General features: G+C 38.7%; 1 protein-coding gene across 5 annotated transcripts in view; it reads left to right on the top strand.

Moving 5' to 3' along the window:
* The first annotated feature begins 3,439 nt into the window (after positions 1 to 3,439).
* ldb2a (LIM domain binding 2a) overlaps positions 3,440 to 24,374 on the top strand; it is a 93,355-nt gene continuing 72,420 nt past the window's right edge. For 3 of the 5 annotated variants that reach the window (XM_038699548.1, XM_038699550.1, XM_038699551.1), the window contains exon 1: positions 3,441 to 3,724. In XM_038699548.1, the coding sequence (XP_038555476.1) occupies positions 3,593 to 3,724 (132 nt within the window). In that variant the 5' untranslated portion in view covers positions 3,441 to 3,592. Of the gene's footprint in view, positions 3,725 to 24,374 lie in introns of all 5 variants that reach the window. The other 2 variants (XM_038699547.1, XM_038699549.1) reach the window with 1 other exon arrangement.

Below are 24,374 nucleotides of genomic sequence, written 5' to 3' on the forward strand. Positions count from 1 at the left end.
GGTCTTGAGATATTAAAAATGTAGTTTTTAATTAAAGGTTTATTAATAGATTTTTCAAACTTTTTTTTAATTACCCAACCGGATGCCTGAGGCATTTGGATTACAACTTTTATCTCACTCGATTCAGACTGCCTCTCCCCATTCAGCCATTTTGGATTAAAAGTCAGACTTCATAAATGCTGTTCATTAATTCCCAGTGCGGGCAGTTAATGTGAGATTCGGTTGCAACGTTACGGCTGGTCTGAGTGTCTGTTTATTTTTAGATTCTTGTGGCTACTTTGCAGCCCAGGCCTAATCTGTCACGGAGGAGAACATGGAGGAAATCTTAATCGGTGTGCCAAAAAAAGATTTTTAATGTACTCTGGTGTGTCTGGTTTGGAAATTCAACATGTTGGTGACATATACTGCCACAGTAAATTATGTTTTTGACGTTGCATGGCGCATACGTGTTGTATCGAGCATAGTGTAAAATTCTTTAAATAAATTAGAACCAGTCTGTGTTATTTTGTTTACATACAGTGTTAATTACCATGTCTGCATTTCCATGTGTCATAATAAAACAAAAAAAACCCCCGTCATGATTTGAATTATAGCCAATTAATTTGCAAACTAAGGTGTGTTCAGAAACAGTCATTTTATGATCTTAGATTAATAACTATATTCAAAATGTGTTCATGTTCATTCAATAATTAAGAATGCAAGTGAGAAAATCTAATCAAAATGAATCGTGTGCAATTTGTGAGATTTGATGATTCATGATTACAATTAAAAGCACACAGAATACAACAAGTTCAGGTGTGTTTGCTAAAGGGCCACCAAGTAATTCTGGGAAATGTAGGAAGTGACAAACTGAAGAGGAAAGTAGACATATGACATGATATGGGAAAGTTGGTTTGATTGGTTGGAGCTTTGATTTTTCATTAAAAATGTGTATTGATCTGCACTCCCCATCGATCACCTGTCAATCAAACTGTGTGGAAAAGGACTTTGACATTGCTGATTGTCTGTTGATAAAGTTTTTGTAGGTGGCGCTCTTTAATTTGTGTGATCAGCCATAGCAGATAACTGATCTAGCTAACTACCCAGTACGTTTTCTGAAACTGCTCTGTGCTGGAATTTAAAACGCTTCACTAATTGTGCAAAAAGTATTTTTTTTCTGGAAAGATCTACTGAACAGTGGTCATAAGCAAATCTCAGTTACCAACTGCTTTAGATCCAGATTCACTGCACATCATTTGGTTTTGGTTTGTTGTTGGTTTGTACGAATGAAGTACAATATTAACCATAGCGGGTTCTTCATTATTAGCTAATTATTTCAAAATCTAATTTTAAAACATTTATTGTTGCAGTTCATTTTATGCACACATATTCCTAATAAAGAGCTTTTTAAATCTACCAGGGAATGGGTTCTCTTCCATGGAGCCTGCCGTGTTGCACCAACATGTTTTTACAGTAGCCCAGATCGGACAAACCGAACACTGGCTCTAGACAGGCCTTTTTTTGTTACCTGAAGGCCACCGCAGGTTCTCCTACATGCTTGGAAAGGGAGCGGTGAGGGGAGGGGTATTCAATTGGTGGCAACATGCAACCTCACAGCTAGAAGCCACTAAATCCTGGTCACACATGAGTCCTTTAAGTATTAAGTATTTTAGCATATGAGTACTGGTTTCTCTGAATTTATTGGAAACTTGGATGGGATAGGGCACATTACACAGGGTGGTAGGAGGGTCATTATAGGGGCCCAACAGCAAATATTTGCCCCAGGGCCCCTTAACTGATTAATCTGGGAAAATTGATATGCGAAAGCTGTGGTTTACTACTCATAATTTAGTTTCCATATTGTTGCTTTGCCACAGTGTCTTTTTTGATTGTGACACTATGACGCCATAAACTGAAATTTTCAAATCTTACACATGGCATTATGGTTAGTCTGGCGGTTCTACTAACCACTGTGCAGACGTTACTGAATTGAATGAATAATCATATTTTAAAGACATGTTTTTGGCTTGTGGACTGTCACTGCAGCAGACAAAGCAGTGAGTATTCCCTCTACCTTCTTTAATCACAAAGCATGCCACTTGGTCCATAACTAGCCAGGTACTAAGATTCTGTCATTAGCAGCATTGACTACAGGCAACACAATCAATACAATATGAGATCATGCTGCACTCAAAAACATATATATTTTTAAAGACTAGGGGTGTGTTCCTATATCCATACTCTCATACTATTTAGTATGCCGGAAAAAGATTGAAGATATATGTCCCAATACATAGTATATCAAGCAGTATGCAAAAAGTACCCGGATGTCCTTCTGCACCCAGTCGCATTTTGCAGTATGCATACCAGCATGCTTTTCTGGCTATTTTGACCCACAATCTTCTGTACAGCATGAGTATAAGTAAGAGGGTCAAAGGTCAAGGTGCAATGTTATGACAAAGCAGTGTGTCCCAATTGTATGCAAACTGTATGCAACAGTAGATACGTTGTAAGGGCAGCTGCAGTACGTACTAAAGGTTTGCGATTTGGAACGCACCACGGATCTTCATTCAGATCCAGCCTGTAAGCTGACTTTTTATTTTTAATTCTAGACATAAAACATGCAGGTTTTCAATGTAACATTTCTCCCTTTTTAAGAAAAACTTCGTGAAAACATGTGTTTTTGCAGCATAGCAAAAGCAAAAGTTATTTTTTGCAGTTGCTGACCTGATGGCTTTCTTTTAGCGTTTCCAATACAAGAGTCAGCTTGCAAAGAATTCCAATGTCTTGTAATGCTGATATTTGACCCTAAGCTGCGATAGACTAAGGATTTAACAGTGTATGAAAGCACACAAAGGGTCAAAACATGACCAAAAGCAATATTTGTAATCAATATTGCAACGTTTTCTTGAATACAAAATAGTGCTGATGTGCCACAGACAGTGTTGTTATTCTAGTCAATAAATTAAGCCCATATATTCAGATGAGGCATTGTAACTGATCTGTGTGAATTGTATCATGCATCTGAATGCTGTACATTTCTAGAGGGCTCAATCAGTATTGGAAGTTCCTCTTTCATATCATTAAAACCTCTGATATGCTGAAAACATGGTGTTGATCCTTCAAAAAATTTAAATATACATACATCTACATTATTGTTTTTATTTCACACATTACAAAACATTTATGTGGAAACTGAATATTAAGTATTTCTTTATGGTTCCAGTATCAGTACATGTAAATTAAAACAATGCATCACTTTAGACTTGAAAACACACCAAGAAACACACATCCACGTGAACACAGAGATCTTACTTGAACTTTGCAAGAGTGCAAAACTGAGTGTAGGTCTTGAGGGAACAGGAAACGACTTCCCTCCTCCCCCTTCAATTCTGCTCCCCCCCCCCCCCCCTTCGCTCCTCTCCTCTCCTCCTCCTTTCTCTTCCAGCTCCACGCTATAGCAGCGAACTAGGCAGGCCAACTTGCAGAGTGCAGCTCAGCCTCGACAGCGGCTGCTTCCCACTGGGGGTCTTCGGAGAGCATCGCACTCCCATGTGCGCTGCTGTGCCCGTTGGATGTTGAAATCGCGCCGTGCGCCTCGCCAGGAGCCACCATGTCCAATCCAACCCACGACCCGTTCTACTCGTCTCCGTTCGGACCCTTCTACAGGAGACACTCGCCCTACATGGTCCAGCCCGAGTATCGGATCTACGAGATGAACAAGCGGCTGCAGACGCGCACAGAGGTGAGCCGACCAGAGACAACAGCCGCACGGTCCCGTTTAGGTTTGGGTATAGGTGGGACGGTAGCGGGCTGTGGAGGTCCGGTGCGGGGCGACGGGAAGGGATGTGGGGGCTACAGAGACTAGAGAGGAGTTCGGGTCGGCAAAAAGGTCTGTCAAACAGGAGCTGTGGGTGTGATGCCAAAGTGCCAAACATTCCTGAGGTGAAAGTAAACAGGCGCCGGTGGGTAGACTACACTGCAAGAAACATCTTCCTCTGAAGTGATCTATTGTAGTGATAAGTCTTAAATCTAAATTTAAAGTGGAAAAATGTGGTATGTAGTAGAGATGCTTTCACGTGGCCAATTAACTTGTTTAAAATTAATGACTTAAATCTCACCTTGTCTGATATGAGTTGAGTGATCCAACGTAAGTAATCATCATTTGTTATAATACAATTTCAGTATCAGGTGAAATTGCACTGCAAAAAAAATGAAAGTATCCGTTTAATCAAGGTTTTAAGACTTCTCACTACACTAAGATTTAGATTTGTTGTAGTGTTATATATTAATATAACAGTAAAGAATTGAAAGAAACGCCTGATAGATAGTCAGACTATTCAAGTCTAACCAGGTTGCATAGACTGAGGCAAAGTAGCCTTTTCATGTGCATTTAATTCATTTGCATACATTTCCATATCACCTTTTTTTTTCTTCTTTTTCTTTTTTTTTTTTTTTTTTTTACATATTTGCATGCTGTGTTTGGTCAGTTCAAAACTACAACAGCTCAAGCCATAGAAGCCCAGCAAGAACCTAAAGATCTCGCCCACTGTGGACTCTGTGGTGAAGTGTTTGTGGTGTAACAGCACAATGATGTAGCTATCCCATGATTCATCACTGTGTATGTGGATGGAGTTTTTATTTTTCAATGGAAGTTACCCTGATTGCAAAGTAAGATGATCATAATATTATTGCGTGATAGTGAATTAATTTCATGTCAGTTTTCTGATGCTTCATCTAGTGTATGTCCCAGTGAGTGTGGCGTACAGTGTCATTCAGACTAAACCTTTGGTGATCCCACTGTGAATTATATAGCGAGCATCTGTCTTCAGCATCTGTTCTGTGATCACAAATGTGTAAATCTGCAGATAAAAAGTTCATCCAACATGCCAAGTTCTCTTCGCAATCTTTAGAGGAAAAGATAGCAGCCTAACTGTTCACTTCTTGAACTATAAATGTTAGGGTTTCAACTAAAGATTATTTTCATAATCCATTAATCTACCACTTGTCTCTCGAATGATTATGTAAGCAAATACTCTACAGTATGTCAATAGTATGTCAGCAAATAGCAAAAAATACCCATCACAAGTTACAAGAGCTCCAGAGGTGACCTGATGTCTTGATGTGTTCGACCTATAGTCCAAAACCATGTTCATTTTACTAACACAGAAGAATAAGAAAACCATAAAATATTCACAATGAAGAAGCTGTAACTAGTGAATTTTGCCATTTTTACTTAAAGAATTACTTTAAAATTCATAGTTTTTCTCTATTTAATTCTCTATCAGTCGACTAATTGATTAATTGACTAACTGTTTCAGCTCCAAATATCACATTTATTAAATTTGACTTCTGGTTGCTGTTGGAGGTTTTAAGGCTGGAATTTGATTCTTACGGGAGATGTTAAAAACAGAGGCGTTTTGGATAAATATGTCATGCTTTTTGGAAATCTTGTTTTAAAGCCAGACTCCAGCTGAGTTACTGTGGCAGCTTGCAGAATGATGCTGACTTTCCTAAAGAGGAACTTGCAACTTTAAGCAGACCAAGGCAATGTTGCTGAGATGCAATGGCCAAGTCTGATGCATTATTCATATGGAGTGGTCCAAGCCCCAGTGGACCTCAACTCCCGTACCACACATACCCAGACACGAAGTGCAATCACCATGCACACTCACACATGCACAAACTCACACACATGCACATGTACGTTCATGCATACATGACAGGACATATGCATGTGTGTTAACATACAACCAGACATGTATACAGCACAAACAATGCATGCAATTAATAATATGCATGAATGAGTTTCATGATGTGAGCACACAAACACACATTATGTAGGCACACATCAGTTTAAACCATTACCTTCATCTCCTCAGACTAAATTATATAATTGCATAATAATATAATTAGTTTTTTGTTCCCGTTGGTGTTCATAGCATCTTCATTCTCCTCCTCATCTTTTTCTTTCTTTCTTTAGCGGCAAGAGTGTACAATATGTCTTCTCTTTAGTGATGTGGTTATTGTTTGATTAAAATGCAGGTGGTGACTATAATGAGGAAGAAGTTGTGTCTTATAGCGGGAAATAAATACTTTTTTGTTTGATTTGTTTGCATCCAGATGTGCCATACAGCTCAGTTCAGGCTTTTAATGAAATTATATAGTAATTATGAATGCATGAATGCAAAACTGTAGCCATCAATTTACACAAAACTACTGCATGTGAAAAATATTTTAGGCAAGAAAAAAATTGTAATAGAAAGCTTCCTTTACATAGCTTTGTATAAATAATGTCTAATTGTCTCTATAAGACGGAGATGGAAAATATTGTATATGCTTCATGAAACACACTTACTGAAGCTGTTTACTTCCTGTAAAGCGAGTTTAGCTGCTGGTCCCTTAATGATGATGCATGCCTGAAGGGTCATTCTGCTGCTTCTTTTATCACCGAGCTGCTGCTCAGTCCACCTCCTATAATATCTTTAAAAGTCAGCTCACATTGAGAAACGAGACCATGTAAGTATCAGTGCAGGGTCAGGATGATGTTGTTACAAAACAGGAAATTTGGGATGTTTCTTGCACACAAAAAATCTGGATTCCATTAGAAGAAAATAGCTGAATTGTCCTGCTGGATAGTTTCTTGAATATTTCATCAAGGTTTTGCTGCTGGTAGATGTTCTGTTGCAGATCCATATCCTTCTGTGGTTGATATTAACTGCTGGCAGTGAACTGATGGAAGTATCAGTCTGACTTACTCTAAGTTTAAAAAAATGATGTTAACACTGACATTGGCTTTACTTCTTCATTGTTTGGGATTCCACTGACCCCACTGTTGTATATGTGGGTTTGTACATTGGATGAATGTACAATGATGAAGCATTGTTATTGCACAAAGTAAGGAAACATTTAATTTTTACATGTTATATGGGATATGCTTGAACAAATATATTATTATTTTGTTTGCCAAAAAGTCCTTCACAGACAAAAAAAAGTGCACTATTACAAAACACCAATAACAGAAGTACAAATAGACTTATTTGGGATTCTGAAACATAGTGCTGTTTAAAAAGTATTTTCAACACCAACAACAGATACAGAGCATGTGCAAATCCATTGTATTTAACCATCTTTTACACCTGACACAGAAATAGCGTGCCATTTTGTGTTGCGGACTTCTGAAATAAGTCATCAGTTTGAAATTGTGTTTATAAGCCAAGTCACGAACTACTATGGTGATAAAACAATGTTAAGTGGGTATTTTGAGCTGTTAAAGAGGGCACGGTGTCTCCAGGTCCACAAAAAGAACATCAGGGTTAAATGTAAATCATTTAAAACTTATAATTCTATTGTTGTTGCCTTTCCAAAATTATCTTTAGACAAAGAGTTGAAGACAAAGACTGTATTAAACTGATCCAAAGAACATAAAATATACAGTTCTTCTATTGGGTTTCAGTGTGAGAAGACATATTGAAGCAATTCTTTGACTGGGTTTGTTGCTTTATTTTGTTGATCCAGTCAAAATGATTTCAAGCTTGCAAATAGCAGTCTTGTCAGAGTATTCACCCAAGTAAAGATGCTTAGTATCGTGAAAGGACAGCCATTGTTAAGGTTAAGAATATCTCCAAGCGTACTTAACGCCATGCTTGCTGGCAGGCCATCATAACCAAATGACTCACTATAGTTTGCATTCCTGTCGTTGTGAGTAGTTTTTTAACAGGGGAACTGACTAAGCCTCAGTATGACACCACCTTTTAGAAAAGTGTTGAAGGAGTCGACTGAAGTCACTCTGTTAGAAAGTCTTCCATTTGTCTTATTCATGAATGTGCTTTTGAATTTGCTTGGCTGGTGGTGCAACTGCCAGTCGCACTGGCAGGCGCTAGGCTCAAGGACTTGACACTTGGAGGAGACATACCCCCAGAGGAAGCTATAGTCTGTACGAATATAAGTGCCATCTATAGCAAAAGCTTTATGCAGTTAATCCTCCGGGGGTGAAATAACTAGTTGTAAGAATTAGACAGAGACATGTTATACTGTTTCTTAGTATTGTTGCATGGATTGTAACTTTTAGTGGACAATGTTCATCTCCTATCTCTTGAATTATTCAGAGGAATTAACTTTACCAGGTCAAAATCCACCCTCAGATGCTGTTGTGCCATTAAAGGAAGACAGTAAAGAGTCAATCGTGGTGTTCACCAGAGAGGTTGTTGTATGGTGTTTTGTTGTTTGTTTTTCTGTGTACACACCTACACCTGTTTCCTACAACCTCCAGAATAAAAAACATCAAGTGTTTACTTTGAGCTATGAGGTATACATGTAGGAGGAGAGAGCTGCTAATGAGTATTTTTTAATCATCCAATAATATGTAATCTGATTACTTAGTTACTTAGTTGGTCAGTAAAATCTTGTGAATATGTTCATCCCAGTTTCTTTGTCTTCAGATATCTTGTTTTGTCTGACCAATAGTCCAAAACCAAAAGATATTCAATTTACAATCATATAAGACAGAGAAAAGCCGTAAAGCCTAACATTCTGCAACTAGAGAAATTTTGGAGTCTTTGCTTAAAAAAATTGCATAAACAATACTTTTCTGAAGATTGACTCATCAGATAATCAACTAATCCTTTCAGCTTTACTACATTGATGATGATATTAGCTCTGCAACTAATGATGATTTTTATTAATTCCATAGTCGATAGAAATATCTAATATGATTCCATGTGGTCTGCTTTGGGTCCATTAAAAAAGCAAATTGTTTTATTTTAGGTGAAACCCTTCCTTCAAAAGGTACTGAAGCTCAACAGAACAGCCTTTTCACCTGCCATGCACTCAGAAGCGCACATGGAAATAAGGAGGAATAAAACAACACAATACGTCCTGTGTATTTGTCTGGGATCAGCACTCACCTTTGAACTGATAACTGTGCTACAGCTTAAACAGTCCTGCTGCTGTGGTGACACGGGGTCTGTTTCTATCCCAACCTTATTACCTGCTCCATTCATACTTATTACCTGCCTGGCTGTATTCCTGCACCAGGCTGACTGCTATCCCATTACCTTCATTTTACACAATGTGAACCCGCTGTGACCTGGCAATCTAAACAGGCTTTGATGTGGATTTGATGCTATGCATAAGGTGTGACCACATTGTTTCTGTGCTGTCGCTCGGGGGGCACTGGCCTCACCGTACGGAGGCAGCTGCGATGATTTGTGGGGGAATTTGACACTTAAGCGTATGCAAATGAGGCAGCGGATTAACATTCAGAGGAGGAGCTTGGTCGACCTCAGCCGGTGTAAGGCCATTAGCATAGAAGACATTAATATTCAGCAGAAGAGAGCGGGGACACAGAATAACACTGTAAGTAAAACTACAACACAGAGAGTAAAACAGAAGCAAAACAAAAGCATTTTAATGGAGGCGCCATAATAATACCCACAGGGCTGTGTTCAAAAACCTCTCTGCTGCTGCTGACAGTGGGTCTAATGGTCACACTCTTCTTCACTAGATAGACATGCAATCAGTAACAGTGATTGACATGCCATTCATTGAATTCTTGTGTCTATTGCACATAGTTAGGCTCATTCTCATTATTCAAATGGGCCCACAGACCTGACTCATTGGCTCGACTGTGGAACTGGAAGAACTAGAGTGTTCATTATGACAAAATCCCTTGTTCCTGTCAGGGGCAAAGTGGATCTGTTCCCATCAGCACTACGCGTCAGAGTGACATGAATAGGCTTATGATGTGGAGGTCAAGTTGGCACTGAGCTGTAAGGTTCACAGAGAGAGATTAAAGATGAGCCATCAAGACACCAAGAACACAGCAGGAGATTTCTTTCAGTAATTCAGGAAGTTTTTAATTCATAAGACACTAGAACTGCAAGTAATGATTTTAGTTATTGATTAGTCTGATGATTATTTTCTCAATGAATGTTTGGTTGATAAATTGTCAGAAAATGGTGAAAGCTTCTCAGTGCCCAAGCTGATGCCTTCTAATTGTTTGTTATGTGCAACAAACGGAAATGAAAACGTTTTCAGATCAGATCAGATCAGATCTTTACATTAGAGAGGCTGGAACCAGCACGTTTGGCATTTTTACCCAATGGGACAGCAAATAAATGGGGTAAAAGGTTTAGGCCCCAAAACTACTTGTATAGGTTAAGGAAAAGATGGTATTTTTGGTCAAAATACATAACTCTGTTAATTACGTACGTAAGTGAAGTTACATTATATAAATTAGATAAGTTAAATATGTTACATAAATATGTGTAGTTAAAATAAGTCAACATTAACTTTTGGTTTCACATGGGATACAAACAGTCTCCCCCCCGGCCTCCTCCTTACATCGACTTTATGTACATGGTCTCTATGACATTTGTACGTAAATTGGCATGCCGTCTCTGCCCTAACACTAACTTGCTTGCATCATCTGACCTCTGTGAGCATTTTTTACTGATAAATTTGAAAATACCAGATCACAGACTACTAGCAGCTGTCCCTAAAACCGATCTGTCCCAGAGCCTGTAACCCACAGATTATGTGATGCTCTATCCTTCCGCCTTCATTGATAGGGTTAACCATATGAAGTCATTGACTTTCTCATTGAATGTGGTCCCTTCCAGACTACTGAAGGAGACTATGGGCCTTTCCGAAACTGCTTGCTACTCCCTCTCCCCACCTACTTCCACTCCGTTTGTGCGTTCATGTTGAGGGTCCGCCACATGTTGAGGGTCAGTGCCATCCGAAACCAAATGAGGACGGAGTGGTAGTGGGTTGTTAAACCCTCCAACTCCATTTCATATCACCATTCACAGGTTAACAACGTAGCCCAAAGGTTATATTGTGTTTAATAAAAAAAAAAGCTCTTGTCTGATAGACAATACAACTGTTGTTTTTAGTGAATCGTATTCATCTTATACGACAATCTTCAGCCAAAACAAAATAGCCTACATTAAACGACAGAATAATAGAACATGACACAACTAGACACACAGGGGATCATGTAACAAGCAACAAATGCATTAAAGAAAAATAGCCTTTATACATTTTAAGTATTTTAAACTCTTCAGACTATATAATGCTTCAATATAATGTTTGATTTATATTGAAATGTTGTATTTGTGAATATCAATGAATATCAGTCTTTTCATAAACAAATATAATATTTATTTTTTGTAAATATCTAAAGATAAAGAAATATTTAACACAAACAAAACATTAATGACCAATGCTATCAGTTTTCCTAAGCATCAATCCTGAATCTTAATACAACTGTTGTTTATTTTATACACTTATAGCAGTGAGTGCAGCAGTAACGTCAGATCATATTTACGCTGGGGAGAGGGTAGTTCATCCGAGAGTTGCCGCCTGTATGTATACCCTACACGGGTTAGGGATTTGGCTGTGAGGGTGACTTCACTCCGTGTTGGAGTGGAAGTGGTGAGGGTCTAGTTTCGGAAAGGCCCTATGCCTACTGTTGGCCCTTTCATCTTAACTATTGTAAATAGCTCCCTGATCTCAGGCTCTATCTTCGCTTGTTTTATAACTACTCTGGTCGAACCTCTCCTGAAAAAACTAATTTAGATCCCTCCATCTTGAATAATTACAGACCTGTTTCTAAATTGTCAGCTTTTTATCTAAAGTCTGTGGAAAAGCAGTTTTCAAACAATTAGTGGCACATCTGTCAGACAATAACTTATTTGAAATATCCCAGTAGGGCTTTTGATCGCTCTGTAGCACTGAGATTGCTCTTCTCAGAGACTGTAATGACCTTCTGTTGACTGAAGATGTGTGTGGGTGCTCTTTTCTGGACCTGCCTATGACTAAGGGTTCAATTCTAGGTCCCATTCTATTCTCCATCTATATGCTCCCACTCAGTAATATCATTCGCAAATACAGTGTTTGTACATTGTACTGTTATGCTGATGACACACAGCTATATATCCCAATCAGACCCAGTGACCGGTCTAACATCGCAAACCTTCACAAATGCTTTGCTGAAATAAATTATTGAATGTTATACAACTTCCTACTATTAAATTGTACAAAATCTCATTCATCTCATTCTTCTCATTATACTTGGATCCTCAGCTAATAATAGAAAATGTATCAATATCAATAAATTGTTTAAATGACCCTATATAATATGAACAAAATAAAGGTAAAGTGGCCAAACATATACAAACAATTGACAGCTTATAATTTAAAATACTAAAATACTGCTACATTTAAGAAAACAACCATCCATAAAATTCACGAAAACTAAGTGAGTGATATCCGTGATTAGAGCTGAAAAGGATTAGCCGATTAGATTAGATTGAAAAAAATGATTGAATTATTTTGATAATCCATTCATTGTCATTATTATAATGATTCATTTATATTCAAACAAAACTGCCAAACTAATCCAAGTCCCAGCCCGTCAGTTGTGAGGAGCTGCTTCTGGACTGATGACCTGTCCAGGGTGTACCCCGCCTTGCGCCCGATATCATCTGGGATTGGCTCCAGCCCCCCCGCGACCCTGTACGCAGGATAAGCGGTTGACGATGGATGGATGGATGGATGGATGGGTTTTAAGAGAGTGTTACAGACCAAACAAGTAATTGATCTAGAGGTCTTTAAGGCATCAAAGTCCAGCTGGGTTATGTGAATGTGCTGTTTGCAGCAGTCCATCACAGCATTGCATCATTTGTGCAAAACATTTCAAATTTGTATTATAAAATGTGTAAAACAAAAATCAGATACATTTCAAAATTTTTCAAGAACAATATAACTTATTAAGAAGTGTTAGACCTTAGTAACACAGACATTTTTTGCAATGTACATGTGTGAAACTGGCTCAGAGTAATTACCAGAAAGGTGTTGAACATGACGGTGCCCTTATCTGAACCATTACTGTTGGATTTATCTACCATCAGGGAAAACAAGACACCGTAGGTATTACTAAAAGGCTTTGCATGTGTCACAAATGCGTTTTAATCACTTTTATAATGTTGTAAAGGTGAATAAAAGCCTTTAAAATCAATTATTCAACATTTAAAGTATATTTTAGATGTGGTCAAAGTACTGCATGTCATTGTGTATTGTAAATGTTTAGATGCTTTAGATTGCTTTCAGTCAAAACCAGCCTCTGTAGCACAGGACATCTTCACAACTAATACATGAATTAATTAACATCATATTGATTGGACAGTGTTGATTTTAACATTGCCCATTAAGTAATCAAATACATTTAAATGAAAGATCATCATATATGCTTCCCCGCATACTCCAAACAACAACACAGTCAAAACAGCCCTAAATAAGTCTATAGCTTTTGTTATTTACTTGGCCAGGACTGACTAAACAGCATTATTATTTACTTCTCTATCAGCTGGGTGTCTAATATGTGCTGTTATTATGATTCACAGACTTGCTCACAATAAACAGACATCTGCTTTTGTGGACCCGTAAAACGTTGCTCAGAGCTCTTACATTAAAAACAAAAACATTTTATTTTCATAATGCTGCCAGTCACTGAAAGCACTGAATCACATTAGCTTCCCTTAGTTAACTCCCCGCCTGCATCCTCCTCGCCAAATTAAAGAATAATACTGCTAAAAGGTGAGTGGACAGGCTGATAGTTTTGAAAAGCAGGGAACAAGTAACCTTATCCTTAGGAAAATGATGTCACTAACTTAGCTGAATGCCTTTTGCCTGCTTATCATTTCATTCCTTATAATTCTGCTCTGTGGTGTAAAATAATTTAATAGGAAAGGACATAATCATTACATCATATTAAATGCAGTTTTTTTGTTATCAGGTACATTCAGTCTAGAAAATTGCACAGTATACGCTCATTAACATGAAGTTAGAAGCGCAGTTCAACACTATCCAGTTTATTCCAACTTACGGGTGACAGTATTTAATGTCTGCTTATGCACACCACAGTGATGATGGATATTTAGACACTTGCACTGTGACAAATAACAAAAGAGACACAAGTCAGACAGATCAAAGGAGACAACATATGACAGACATACTGTCACAACAATAGTAGCACTAACATGCAAACTAACACACCTTCCAAGATAAAATAAGTGTAACTCATGAGCATACCTAGACACTAAAAAACAACCGGCTATAACCGATATTTTTAGCAGGCAGGCAGCTGTTTTCAGAGAAAGTTGTACCTGCTACCTGCTCACCAAATGGCTTGACAGTCAAAGTTAGCTGGTGAAGAAGTGGAGCATTTAGCAGCTAAAGAGCCAGATATTTCCCCCTGGAGTTGGTACAGACCAAACACAGAGCAAAAATTGGACAAGTGGCCAAAAAAACCTTGATCCAATAATGAATAAAAAGGCTGACCATAAGCAATACGGCTGAAAATGGGCTGTATTAAACATGCAATAAAAATGACAATAATTGTTAAAGCAATACATATTAAATGAAACCTGTGTCAAAAACAAACCATAACTCATAAAACAAGCAAGTATCACATGTCATTCAAAAGTTTCCCAACTGTGGGCATAAAAGACATTTTTAATGGTTGTGGAGCTTCCTGAGATCCAACCACTCCACTTTTTACACCGTTAAAAACCCCAGTGGATGACCTTTAAACTAAAGTATGTAAAGTATTTAAACTACTTCTGGTTCTTTCCTCAAAAATCTTTTCTAGTGAATCTCAAGACAAACCTTTTTAAAGAAACAGCCTTGAAAAATCTAATATTTAAATCAAGTGCCAAAGCAGTGGAGTTTTATGTGAGTTTATGTGAGTGCATCTCTAGGATCCCGTCATTTTACTTCAAATAAATATATATATTTTAAAGCTTGCCTTGGTGTAATTATATTATTAAACTAAGGTTCCCAATTCACAACATTACAATACCTTTAAAGAGTTTTAACACAAAATGGACTATAACATATTATAACACTAACATTTCTAATATACAGTAGAGACATTAAAGAAATACATAAACAGGTTTGGATGTGATCTCCTCCAATGTGTATATTTTCTATGACACATATTCACACAATAGTCTAATTTCACTGTGTTGGTCCAGTGATGTCACACTGTACATGGGATGCTCTGAGAGGATGTTCCCAGAAAATCATATGAAGAAAAAAATAAAACAAGGCCTCCGGTCAAACAATGAGCGCCAGTCACATCCAGCAGGATGCCCGGACAATGGACCCACCTTTTTCCTGGCCCTTTCCCTTGGTTCCTTCCAGGCTGCACTGTCGCTCAGATAACAGAGGGGACAGACAGGCCTGTAGTCCATCTATGTCCTGTTGTTCTCTCTCCTCAATCTGGTTAGATAGTCAATCCTGAAACGGAGAGTCACAAGTTGGACACATGCCCACAGCTGGTGTGTTGGTATTTGAGTGAGATGCTTAAACCTGCCTTGAGGATTGTTTGCACTTTTTAAAACTAGTTTTGTATCCTCAGATATTAAACACAATGCAGTTTAACTACATTCTTCTCTATGGCAGAGCTCCTCAAAATTAATCAACCAACTCCATGCCCTCTAGAGCGGCACATATCAGTATCTTACTAACGACGGTTAGTTTGTCAGTGCCATCTATAAACCAATAGAAATTATTGTTGAAAAAATAAATAAAATAATGTTGTGTGATCTGACAAATCTATGGTTAAAGATTGGCTAGGTTAAGCCATAAAAACTAATTGGTAAGATTTAGGGAAAGATAATGGTTTGAGACCTTTGTCGACATGGTTACAATAATAACCCCAATCCATCATCCAAACCTTCAGGGATGTGATGAAGCTGGCATGTTTCATGGGAGGGCAGCATCATTTTGGAGCACTTTTATTGTTCTTTATATTTTGAAATAAGTAACGACAAACAACTGACGTGCAGGAACAAATATGTCAACAACATTATAGTTAAATTTTCATTTTCACTTTCTACTGGAATCTACTGGAAGTGAGTAGATTTCCATACAGTTACACATTAAGCTGATTGTGCGAGATTTACTTTAGTCCTAAACTAATTCGCTTTTTGGATGTCACTTAGCTTTTAAAAAGGGGTGTAACTCGTGCTGTATATTTGACTGAAAAATATAAAAACTATTGTATTTCATCATTGAACAGAAAAAAAAGTACTGCAAAAGATACAGGAAACACAGGGGAGGCACAGTGTTCTTCAGATTAGTAATACCAGGAGCCAGACTCTGCTCTGTGCTGGTTTCTGGGTGTTTCGTCATTTTGCTGATCAGCTGTTTGACTTGCATTTATTTTATTGTTTTTCCTTTGCGATGAACTTAGCTCAAGTATTCTGAAACAACAGAGAATGGACTACAAAATATTACTGGCCTGAATTTTTACATATTTATTTTCAAATGTACATTTAGTTAAACTCTCGCTGAGAAAATCTGATTTTTATATCAAATTCATCACCCAAAAAATGTTGCTTTACAAAGTTTATGCAGTTCATAGAACACCAGTCTAATTTGCCAGTTTTGTGTGATATATAGCCTAATACATACATACAATACGTACAGTACAGTTGTTTTAGGCAGGTGTTTAAAAATGCTGTAAAGTAAAAATGCCTTAAAAATAGGTTTGTCGATTACATTTATCAATAATAAAATGACCACCCTTTGCCTTAAAAACAGCATAAATTATTCTAGGTACACTTGCACATAGTTTTTGAAGGAACCTGGCATGTAGGTTGGCCCAAACATTGTGGAGAACTACCAACAGTTCTCCTATGGATTTAGGCAGCCTTAGTTGCTTCTATCTCTTCATGTAATCCCAGCCAGACTTGATGATGTTGAGATCAGGGTTCTGTGGGGGCCACACCATCATGTCCGGAACTACTTGTTTTTCTTTAAGCTAAAGATAATTCTTGACTTTTGCTGTATGTTTGGGGTTGTTGTCATACTGCAGATTAAGTATCTGCCTGTACTTCTCAGTATTGAGACCATTCATTCTGACCAAATCTCCCAACTCCGTTTGCAGAAATGCAGCCCCAAACTGGCAACTCTCATTCTTGTACTGCTCTCCAGCCCTTAGGTGAACAAACTGCTGCAGCCAGATATTTCAAATTTTGACTCATCAGTCCAGAGCACCTGTTGACATTTCTCTGCAATCCAGTTATCCTGTGTTTTTGTGCATAGTTGAGTCACTTGGCATTGTTTCCATGTCGGAGGTATGGCTTTTTGGTCTTCCATGAAGGCCACTTCTGACCAGACTTCAGGGTTCCACTGTTTTCTGCCAGTTCTGAGCTGAAGAAACTGCATGACATCTTCAGATTGCGAAGGGAAGTAATAATAATAATAAATTAAATTTGTATAGCGCTTTTCACAAACTCAAAGTCGCTTTACAGAGCAGATAAAAGAAACATGACAAAAAAACCCTAAACTAAACAAAAAAACAGCTAGGGATAGGCAGAGGAGAAGAGATGGGTCTTAAGGCGGGACCGGAAAATGGTGAGGGACTCAGAGGTGCGGATCTCATGGGGGAGGGAGTTCCAGAGCCTGGGAGCTGCCCTGGAAAAGGCTCTGTCCCCAAAACTGCTGAGCTTGGACTTGGGGACGTAGAGGAGACCGGCTAAAGTGGATCTGAGGGACCGCGAAGGGGGGAGAGGAGGACAGTGAGGTATGAAGGGGCCAGGTGGTGAATGGCTTTGTAGGTAAGGACCAAGATTTTGTATGTGATCCGGTGAGATATGGGAATCCAGTGTAGTTGTTTTAGGACTGGAGTGATGTGGTGCCAGGATTTGGAGCAGGTGATGAGTCATGCGGCTGAGTTCTGGACCAGTTGGAGTCTTTTTATGTAGATTGAGTTGATACCAAGGAGTAGTGAATTGCAATAGTCCAGCCGTGAGGAGGTGAAGGCGTGAATGAGTCTTTCAGCAGCAGAGGGTGTGAGTGAGGGTCTGATTTTGGCAATATTTTGAAGGTGAAAGAAGGAGGTTTTAATGACATGATGGATGTAGGGCTCAAGGGGGAGGGTTGAATCAAAAATCACACCGAGGTTGAAGGCCTGGGGAGATGGGGAGACAATGGTGCCGTCGATGGTGAGAGTGGGGTTATTGTCTTTGCTGAGAGTGGATTTGGAGCCTATGAGGAGGAATTCTGTTTTATTGCTGTTTAGTTTGAGGAAGATGTGTTGCATCCAGGTTTTAATCGCTAATAGACAGGACTTGATGTCGGAGAGGGGGGGATTGTGGGGGGATTTGGTGCTGAGGTAGATCTGGGTGTCATCGGCATAACAGTGGAAGTTCAGGTTGAAGTGGCGGAGTATCTGACCAAGGGGGAGGATGTAGATGATGAAAAGAAGGCGGCCGAGTACGGAGCCTTGGGGAACGCCTTGGGTGACTGTGACTGTAGCAGAGGTGTGGTTATGAAGAGAGATGAAGTGGGACCGGAAAGGTAGGAACGGAGCCAAGTGCAGTACCTTTGTTACCAAGGTCTTTGAGTCTGGTGAGCAGGATGTTATGGCTCACAGTATCGAAGGCTGCACTCAGGTCAAGAAGAATAAGGATGTTGAGGGAACCGGTGTCAGCAGAAGTGAGGAGTTCGTTGAAGACTTTGAGGAGAGCAGTTTCTGTGCTGTGGAGGTGGCGAAAACCAGATTGGAAGGGTTCAAATTGGTTATTGGCATGGAGATGAGTTTGTAATTGTGAGGCGACTATACGTTCAAGGGTTTTAGACAGAAAGGGGAGGTTGGATATTGGGCGATAGTTATTAAAGGAAGAGGAATCCAGACCAGGTTTTTTAAGGACTGGGGTGACAGCGGCAGTTTTGAAAGCAGAGGGGACGGTTCCAAGGGACAGTGAGGAGTTGAAGAGGTTAGTGAGGTAGGGGGAAAGGACGGGGAGGCATGACTTCATGAGAGGAGTAGGGAGGGAGTCAAGCATGATGTGTCTTTCATCTGCTGCAGTATCTTTTCCTATGCCGACCACTGCGTCTACAGTTCTTAACATCATTGTGCTTCTTCAAAAATGCTTGGATAGCACATCTGGAATCCCCTGTCTGCCTCGAAAATTCTGCCTTGAAGAGACCTTGCTGATGCAGTAAAACTACCTTGTGGCTTGTTGCTGGGCTCAGTCTTGCCATGGTGTATGACTTTTGACAGTACTGTCTTCAACAACCTCACCTTGGTATAATTGTTCATACACCTGACGAAATGCCTACAAAATGCCTGACTTTGTGCAAGTGTACCTAGAAGAACTGATGCTGTTTTGAAGGCAAAGGGTGGTCACACCAAATATTGATTTGATTTACATTTTTCTTTTGTTTATTCACTTTATATTTTGTTATTGAGAAATATAATCTATTAACATTTTTGAAGCATTCTAACTTTACAGCATTTTTCTCACACCTGCCTAAAACATTTGCACAGTACTGTACATTTTGCTCTTTTGTCAGTAGATAGCATGTTCAAAGCTTTGCAGTGCCCAGGCTGTAACACAATAAGGAACAGTAACTATTATTCAGTTTAAGGCTGCACTGCACCAAAGCAGACACAGGCATAAAAATGAATTGTTTTTGGTGTTGTTAAATGTGATGATATTTATAAGTTAAAAGTTTCTTTATTTCTACCTTAACTATAACAATTAAAAATGGTGTGGCCTATGGAATGAGGTTATCAGATGAATCCAAAATGTAATACATCAAGTAATGAAAGTTTAAAAACAGATATAACACTTTATACTATTTTCTTTATGTCCTATAAATTGATGAAATAAATGAAAACTTTTTCTGCTTTACTCCTATATGTATCTTTAGCTTGCTCATTTCACAGTTTAAATGGTCAGTAAATCAGTGTGGTTAGATCAGACTAATGAGTAACAGGTGAGGATGTTTTTGGTGTTTAAGGTAGGAGCTAACCATAGTGACAATGCAACAGAGCCCATTCACTTAAACTGAACAATATCTGAGGATGTGATGAAATCCAGTATTGATTGAATGTCTTGTTAGGCGGTGGGAGGAAGTGTGCTGTGTGTTGATTGTTTATCGGTCTAATTAGCTCAGCAGTGGGGAATACTAGATGGGTAGAATAGTGTTAGTGTGTCCAAGTCAGAACCTGAATCCTCACCTTTCTTTTGATTTAAATTTCTCATGGGTGCTGTAAATATTTTTCCTTCCCTGCTTGGTCATTCATGCATTTTGTTGTTGTTTTATTGTTTTCCTTATTGATGTTGTTTGTCCCTTTACATAGTACCCTAAACTTGTGTCTCTGCTGGTGATATTGACTTTTTTTGGTTTGGCCTCTTATGAAGTGAGATGCATTTTAAACTGCTTGGGTGTTTATTGAACCTGTACGCACTTACGTTTAAAAAAAAATGTAAATGTAATTGTAGAGCTGGATTAATGATGATTTTGTTTTGATTAACAATTTATGTAAAAACAAGTTCTCAGAGTCCAAAGTGATATCTTCCAATAGCCTGTTTTGTCTGACCCAAAATATTGAAACTACAGATGCATAAAACAGCGAAGCTGCAAATCCTCTAATCCAGTGTTTCCCAAACTGGAAGTGGGGGCCCTCAAGGGTGTCACAAGATTAATCTGAAGGGTCACCAGATGATTAACAAATTACAAGTAAAAGAACTTAAAGTTTTTCTGCTCCATAAAATTACGTTGTTTTTTTTTTAGGAAGTTTATTTTTGTTATCTTGTAAAATATAGGATAAGCTTGCTACTTCAGGCCAAAACAATCAGGTAAAAAAAAAAGGTAAAAAAAATGTGTAACTTTTATGAGTTACTTTTAAATTAGGTCACAAGCCAAAGTAATTGAGAACCTCTATTTGAATGTTTGACATTTTGCTTGACAAATGACTTAATTGATAATTTATCAAACTAGTTATTTAATTTTCTGTTTGCCAACTGATTTTTGAACATTAAGTTGTGCTGGAATTTCCGGAATTTAGCTGACGCCTTCAAAAAGTCCCATTCCTCAGCCAGTCTTGATCTTGTCCTTCAGCAGTTCAGTGATATTAATGCAGTTGTGAGGATCAATCCTGCAACCTTCTAGGTAAAAGCCTGAATGTATCCTGCGGTTACTGTGGCAGCTTCTCTTCATGCATGGTCTCTGCATTGAAACAGCAGACAAACGACTTCTGTGTATTAACCTCAACCCTTAATCTATAGTGTAACACAATCGGCGGCCTCTGACATCTGCTTAGGACTACTGATGCTAAAAAAAGAGAGAATGGGAACGATGCCTTAGAAAATTGATGGACATGCAATTAAACGTGGGAACTTCTTTACTGACTTAATTTATGAAGTTCATTCCTGGTGAATGTGCAGCGGCTGTTCAAGGGCAGCGATTCCCCCCCGCTGCATTAATTTGCTCTTCATTTGCATAACGCTTGGCTCGTGGCTGTAAAGTGGCCACATACAGCAACATGTTAAGTTTGTATTATATAAAAACACATAAGACCCGAGAGGATAAACCTGTGCTAATATCAAACATTAGTGTGCATTAAGTCTGACATGATTAAAGTGGTGTTGTCTGTGCAGTCTAAAGGAGTGGTTTGTGTACTTTATCATTCTAAGGACCCCTTAATATAACCAGTACCTGTGTGGTTAAGTTTTGTTCCCCATGTCTGGGGATTTATTTTTCTGCAGAATTCATACTGCAGTGATGAGAAAACAATGAAATCTCCTACCCAAGCCAGTCTTACATTCAGTTCTCTCCAGGACCAACGTTAAGTCCAGGATTGTAAGAGTTATTTTCATTATCCCTTTATCTAGTCATTGTCTTTTTTTAAGAAACTTATTATTTTTTATCTGTTAATGTCCAGTGTCCTAGAACCAAAGTTGCCATCATCAAATTACTTTTTTTTCTGACCAATAGTCCAATGCCCAAAGATATTCAATTTAGAAGAATGTAAAAAAGCAGCAAAAGGTGCAATTGCTCACATTTCAAATCTTGAATCCAGTAAACGTTTTCATTTATCAACTGTTAAAAACTTAAATGATCAATTAACAAAAATGTTGTCCAATTAATTATGTGTTTATTGACTAATTGGTTAAAATTAGCTCTGCATATTTGCTTTAAAAATGTGAATACCTACAGTACATCATGGACGTTTCAGACATAAAAGAAACTGGTGAAGAAGAGAGTGTCCTGCAGTCAAGGTACTGCCACAAAAATCAAGATAATCACAGTCGTGCATATGAAGTGTGAAAAAAAAAAAGTTTTATTAGTCTTCTATTTAAAATGTTTCATCTTTCAATGGCCTTCAACATACAATCAAACAAAAGCTACCTTGCTAAAGATCCTTTCGAAACATCTAGAGAGTCATTGGTTCTGTTAAGTTGTTGTGCTCCCCAATAACCGGAGGCTGTTTGAATCTTTGAACAGTAAAACTTCCTTGGCCCACCAGTCAGTCGGGCTACATGCTATTCAGGAGCTGAATGGGGTTTCAGACATTGGTAATTCTCCAAGGTCAGGGCCCCGACACGCCTACACTCTTGGAGGCTTTTCTGCCACAAAAGGCTGGAAGCAACGGCAGAAAAAATACAGACTAACAAAAGCTTGCTGGGAAAATGGTTCATGTTAAACATAGAGACATTAGTGGTTTATGGACTGTTGCTAGATAGACTGAGGGAAGAAAATTGAGGTCTTCTTTTATGTGGCTGTGTGAAGTGTGAATGCCTACAATATCTATGCAGTAAATACATATATATGTACTATGCATACAGTATAAGTACATATGTATGAATATTTTATGTATATACGGTTGTGCATTTTTATACACAGTAAAACTTCTCTTTGTGTGCCACATTGTGCCATCTGCCTTTGCTGTATGGACATTTTTATATGCATGGACTTAACCTACAGCTATGTTGCTGTTTACTGAGGATCCTCCCTATGCTGTCTGTCCAATCCTCTGGATTTCCTGTAAATCCCTGGGGCCTCGCTTGTGCTGTTGATTTGTGGTTGGCTAGTGGGCAATTGACACATTGATAAATCCCCCCCAGATGAGGTGCGATCTGTTTGAATCAATAGAGCCTTATCGGCTGACGGCCGTCATGGCTGTGACCATGTCAGTTCACCCTGGGTCCCTCAGAGTCGGCCTGATTTGTAGCATTTGACAACAAACATCGTCACGCCACGTGGTTCGTCAGACAGTCCGTGGGCATAAATGAAGGCAGGACGTTGTCTGTCAGCGAGCAGCTGCAGAGAGGACAGGAGACAGACAGAGAGAGGGAGGTGGATATAATAAGAGGCAGCAGAGATAAAACAAAAAAAGGCTAATAGGATATTGGGGGATGGAACAGTACAGACTTCTTTTTTCATAGTAAATATGTGTCATTCACAATTTTCTTACCTGTTACCAATAACAGAATAAAAGTAAAGCTCCGAACGTTTCATGGCAGTAGTGGAGGGATTGAAAGTGAAGACAACATCCACAGCACCAGCTTCCAGTGTGGCTTCTTCATCTTCAGCCCGAGGATTCATATGGCTTGTGTCCACTAGCCAGGCTTTAGCTGTTCTCTGTCCCGTCTGGCTCATATCCAGCTTCTCCTCTGTCTTTAGATCTCAGCCAAATCTGGCCGGTCCACGGCACAGCCAGACACGTTTTACAACTTGGCGAGACGCTGGCCAAAAGCTGCCCAAAAGCTCCAGTTTGGAGGATTAATGGTTACTGATTCTAAACAGATCGTTCCCTGCATATAATGGAAAGTTTCTGAGCAACATTTAGCTTTATTAGCTAGCACTACTGAATGCATATTTAATCTACAAAATAAGTGATGTGGAGAAGAGCAATGAAACTGCCAAGTGCTATTTGTTTTATTATTGTGAATGCTGAAACTAAATGCAGCTCATGTTGCATGAAATGTGCTTGTTATTTTCAGACTTCTCTGTTGTTTGGGTGAGAGGCATTTCAAAAGAGACAAAAACGAAACCATATCATATGGTTTGACCACGCTGACATCGCTGTCAATTCTGCTCTTTGTAACATACATGCTCTCTTTTTTCAGTGGTTGTAGGCTCGAGCCAAATAGCAGTAGACTGCCAAAATGAACTGTAATGAGTTGGAGCAGAATATTATTTTGTAAAACTATTCAGTTTCAGGAAAATGCTTGAAAACTTGGTGGGAATTGCACAGAGAGGAACATTTTGAAAATAACAGTAAAAGTCAGTATAATAAAGATACCGTATTGGAAAGCAGATGTCACTCACAGTTAGGTTAACAAACCCTCTTCTGTAAAACTGAATAAGAGAGTTTTTAAGGAAGACAGTATTCGGTAAAAGGGAGAAGCAGGAGCTTAAGTAAAACACTTTTCATTAAAATAGTAAGAGTGAGCTTAATGAATAGCAGAGTCTATAAAACAGAGAGATGGGTACCCTAAGGATGACAGCACTACAAAAATTTATCTCCAGCATTAAATCCAGGAAGTTTATGTCAAAATGGGGATCACACTTTTTCATGAAAT

The sequence above is a fragment of the Micropterus salmoides genome, unplaced genomic scaffold (genome assembly GCF_014851395.1).
Source record: "Micropterus salmoides isolate LMB-PRFRI ecotype aquatic unplaced genomic scaffold, ASM1485139v1 Ms_hic_scaffold_5, whole genome shotgun sequence".
Classification (NCBI taxonomy): domain Eukaryota; kingdom Metazoa; phylum Chordata; class Actinopteri; order Centrarchiformes; family Centrarchidae; genus Micropterus; species Micropterus salmoides.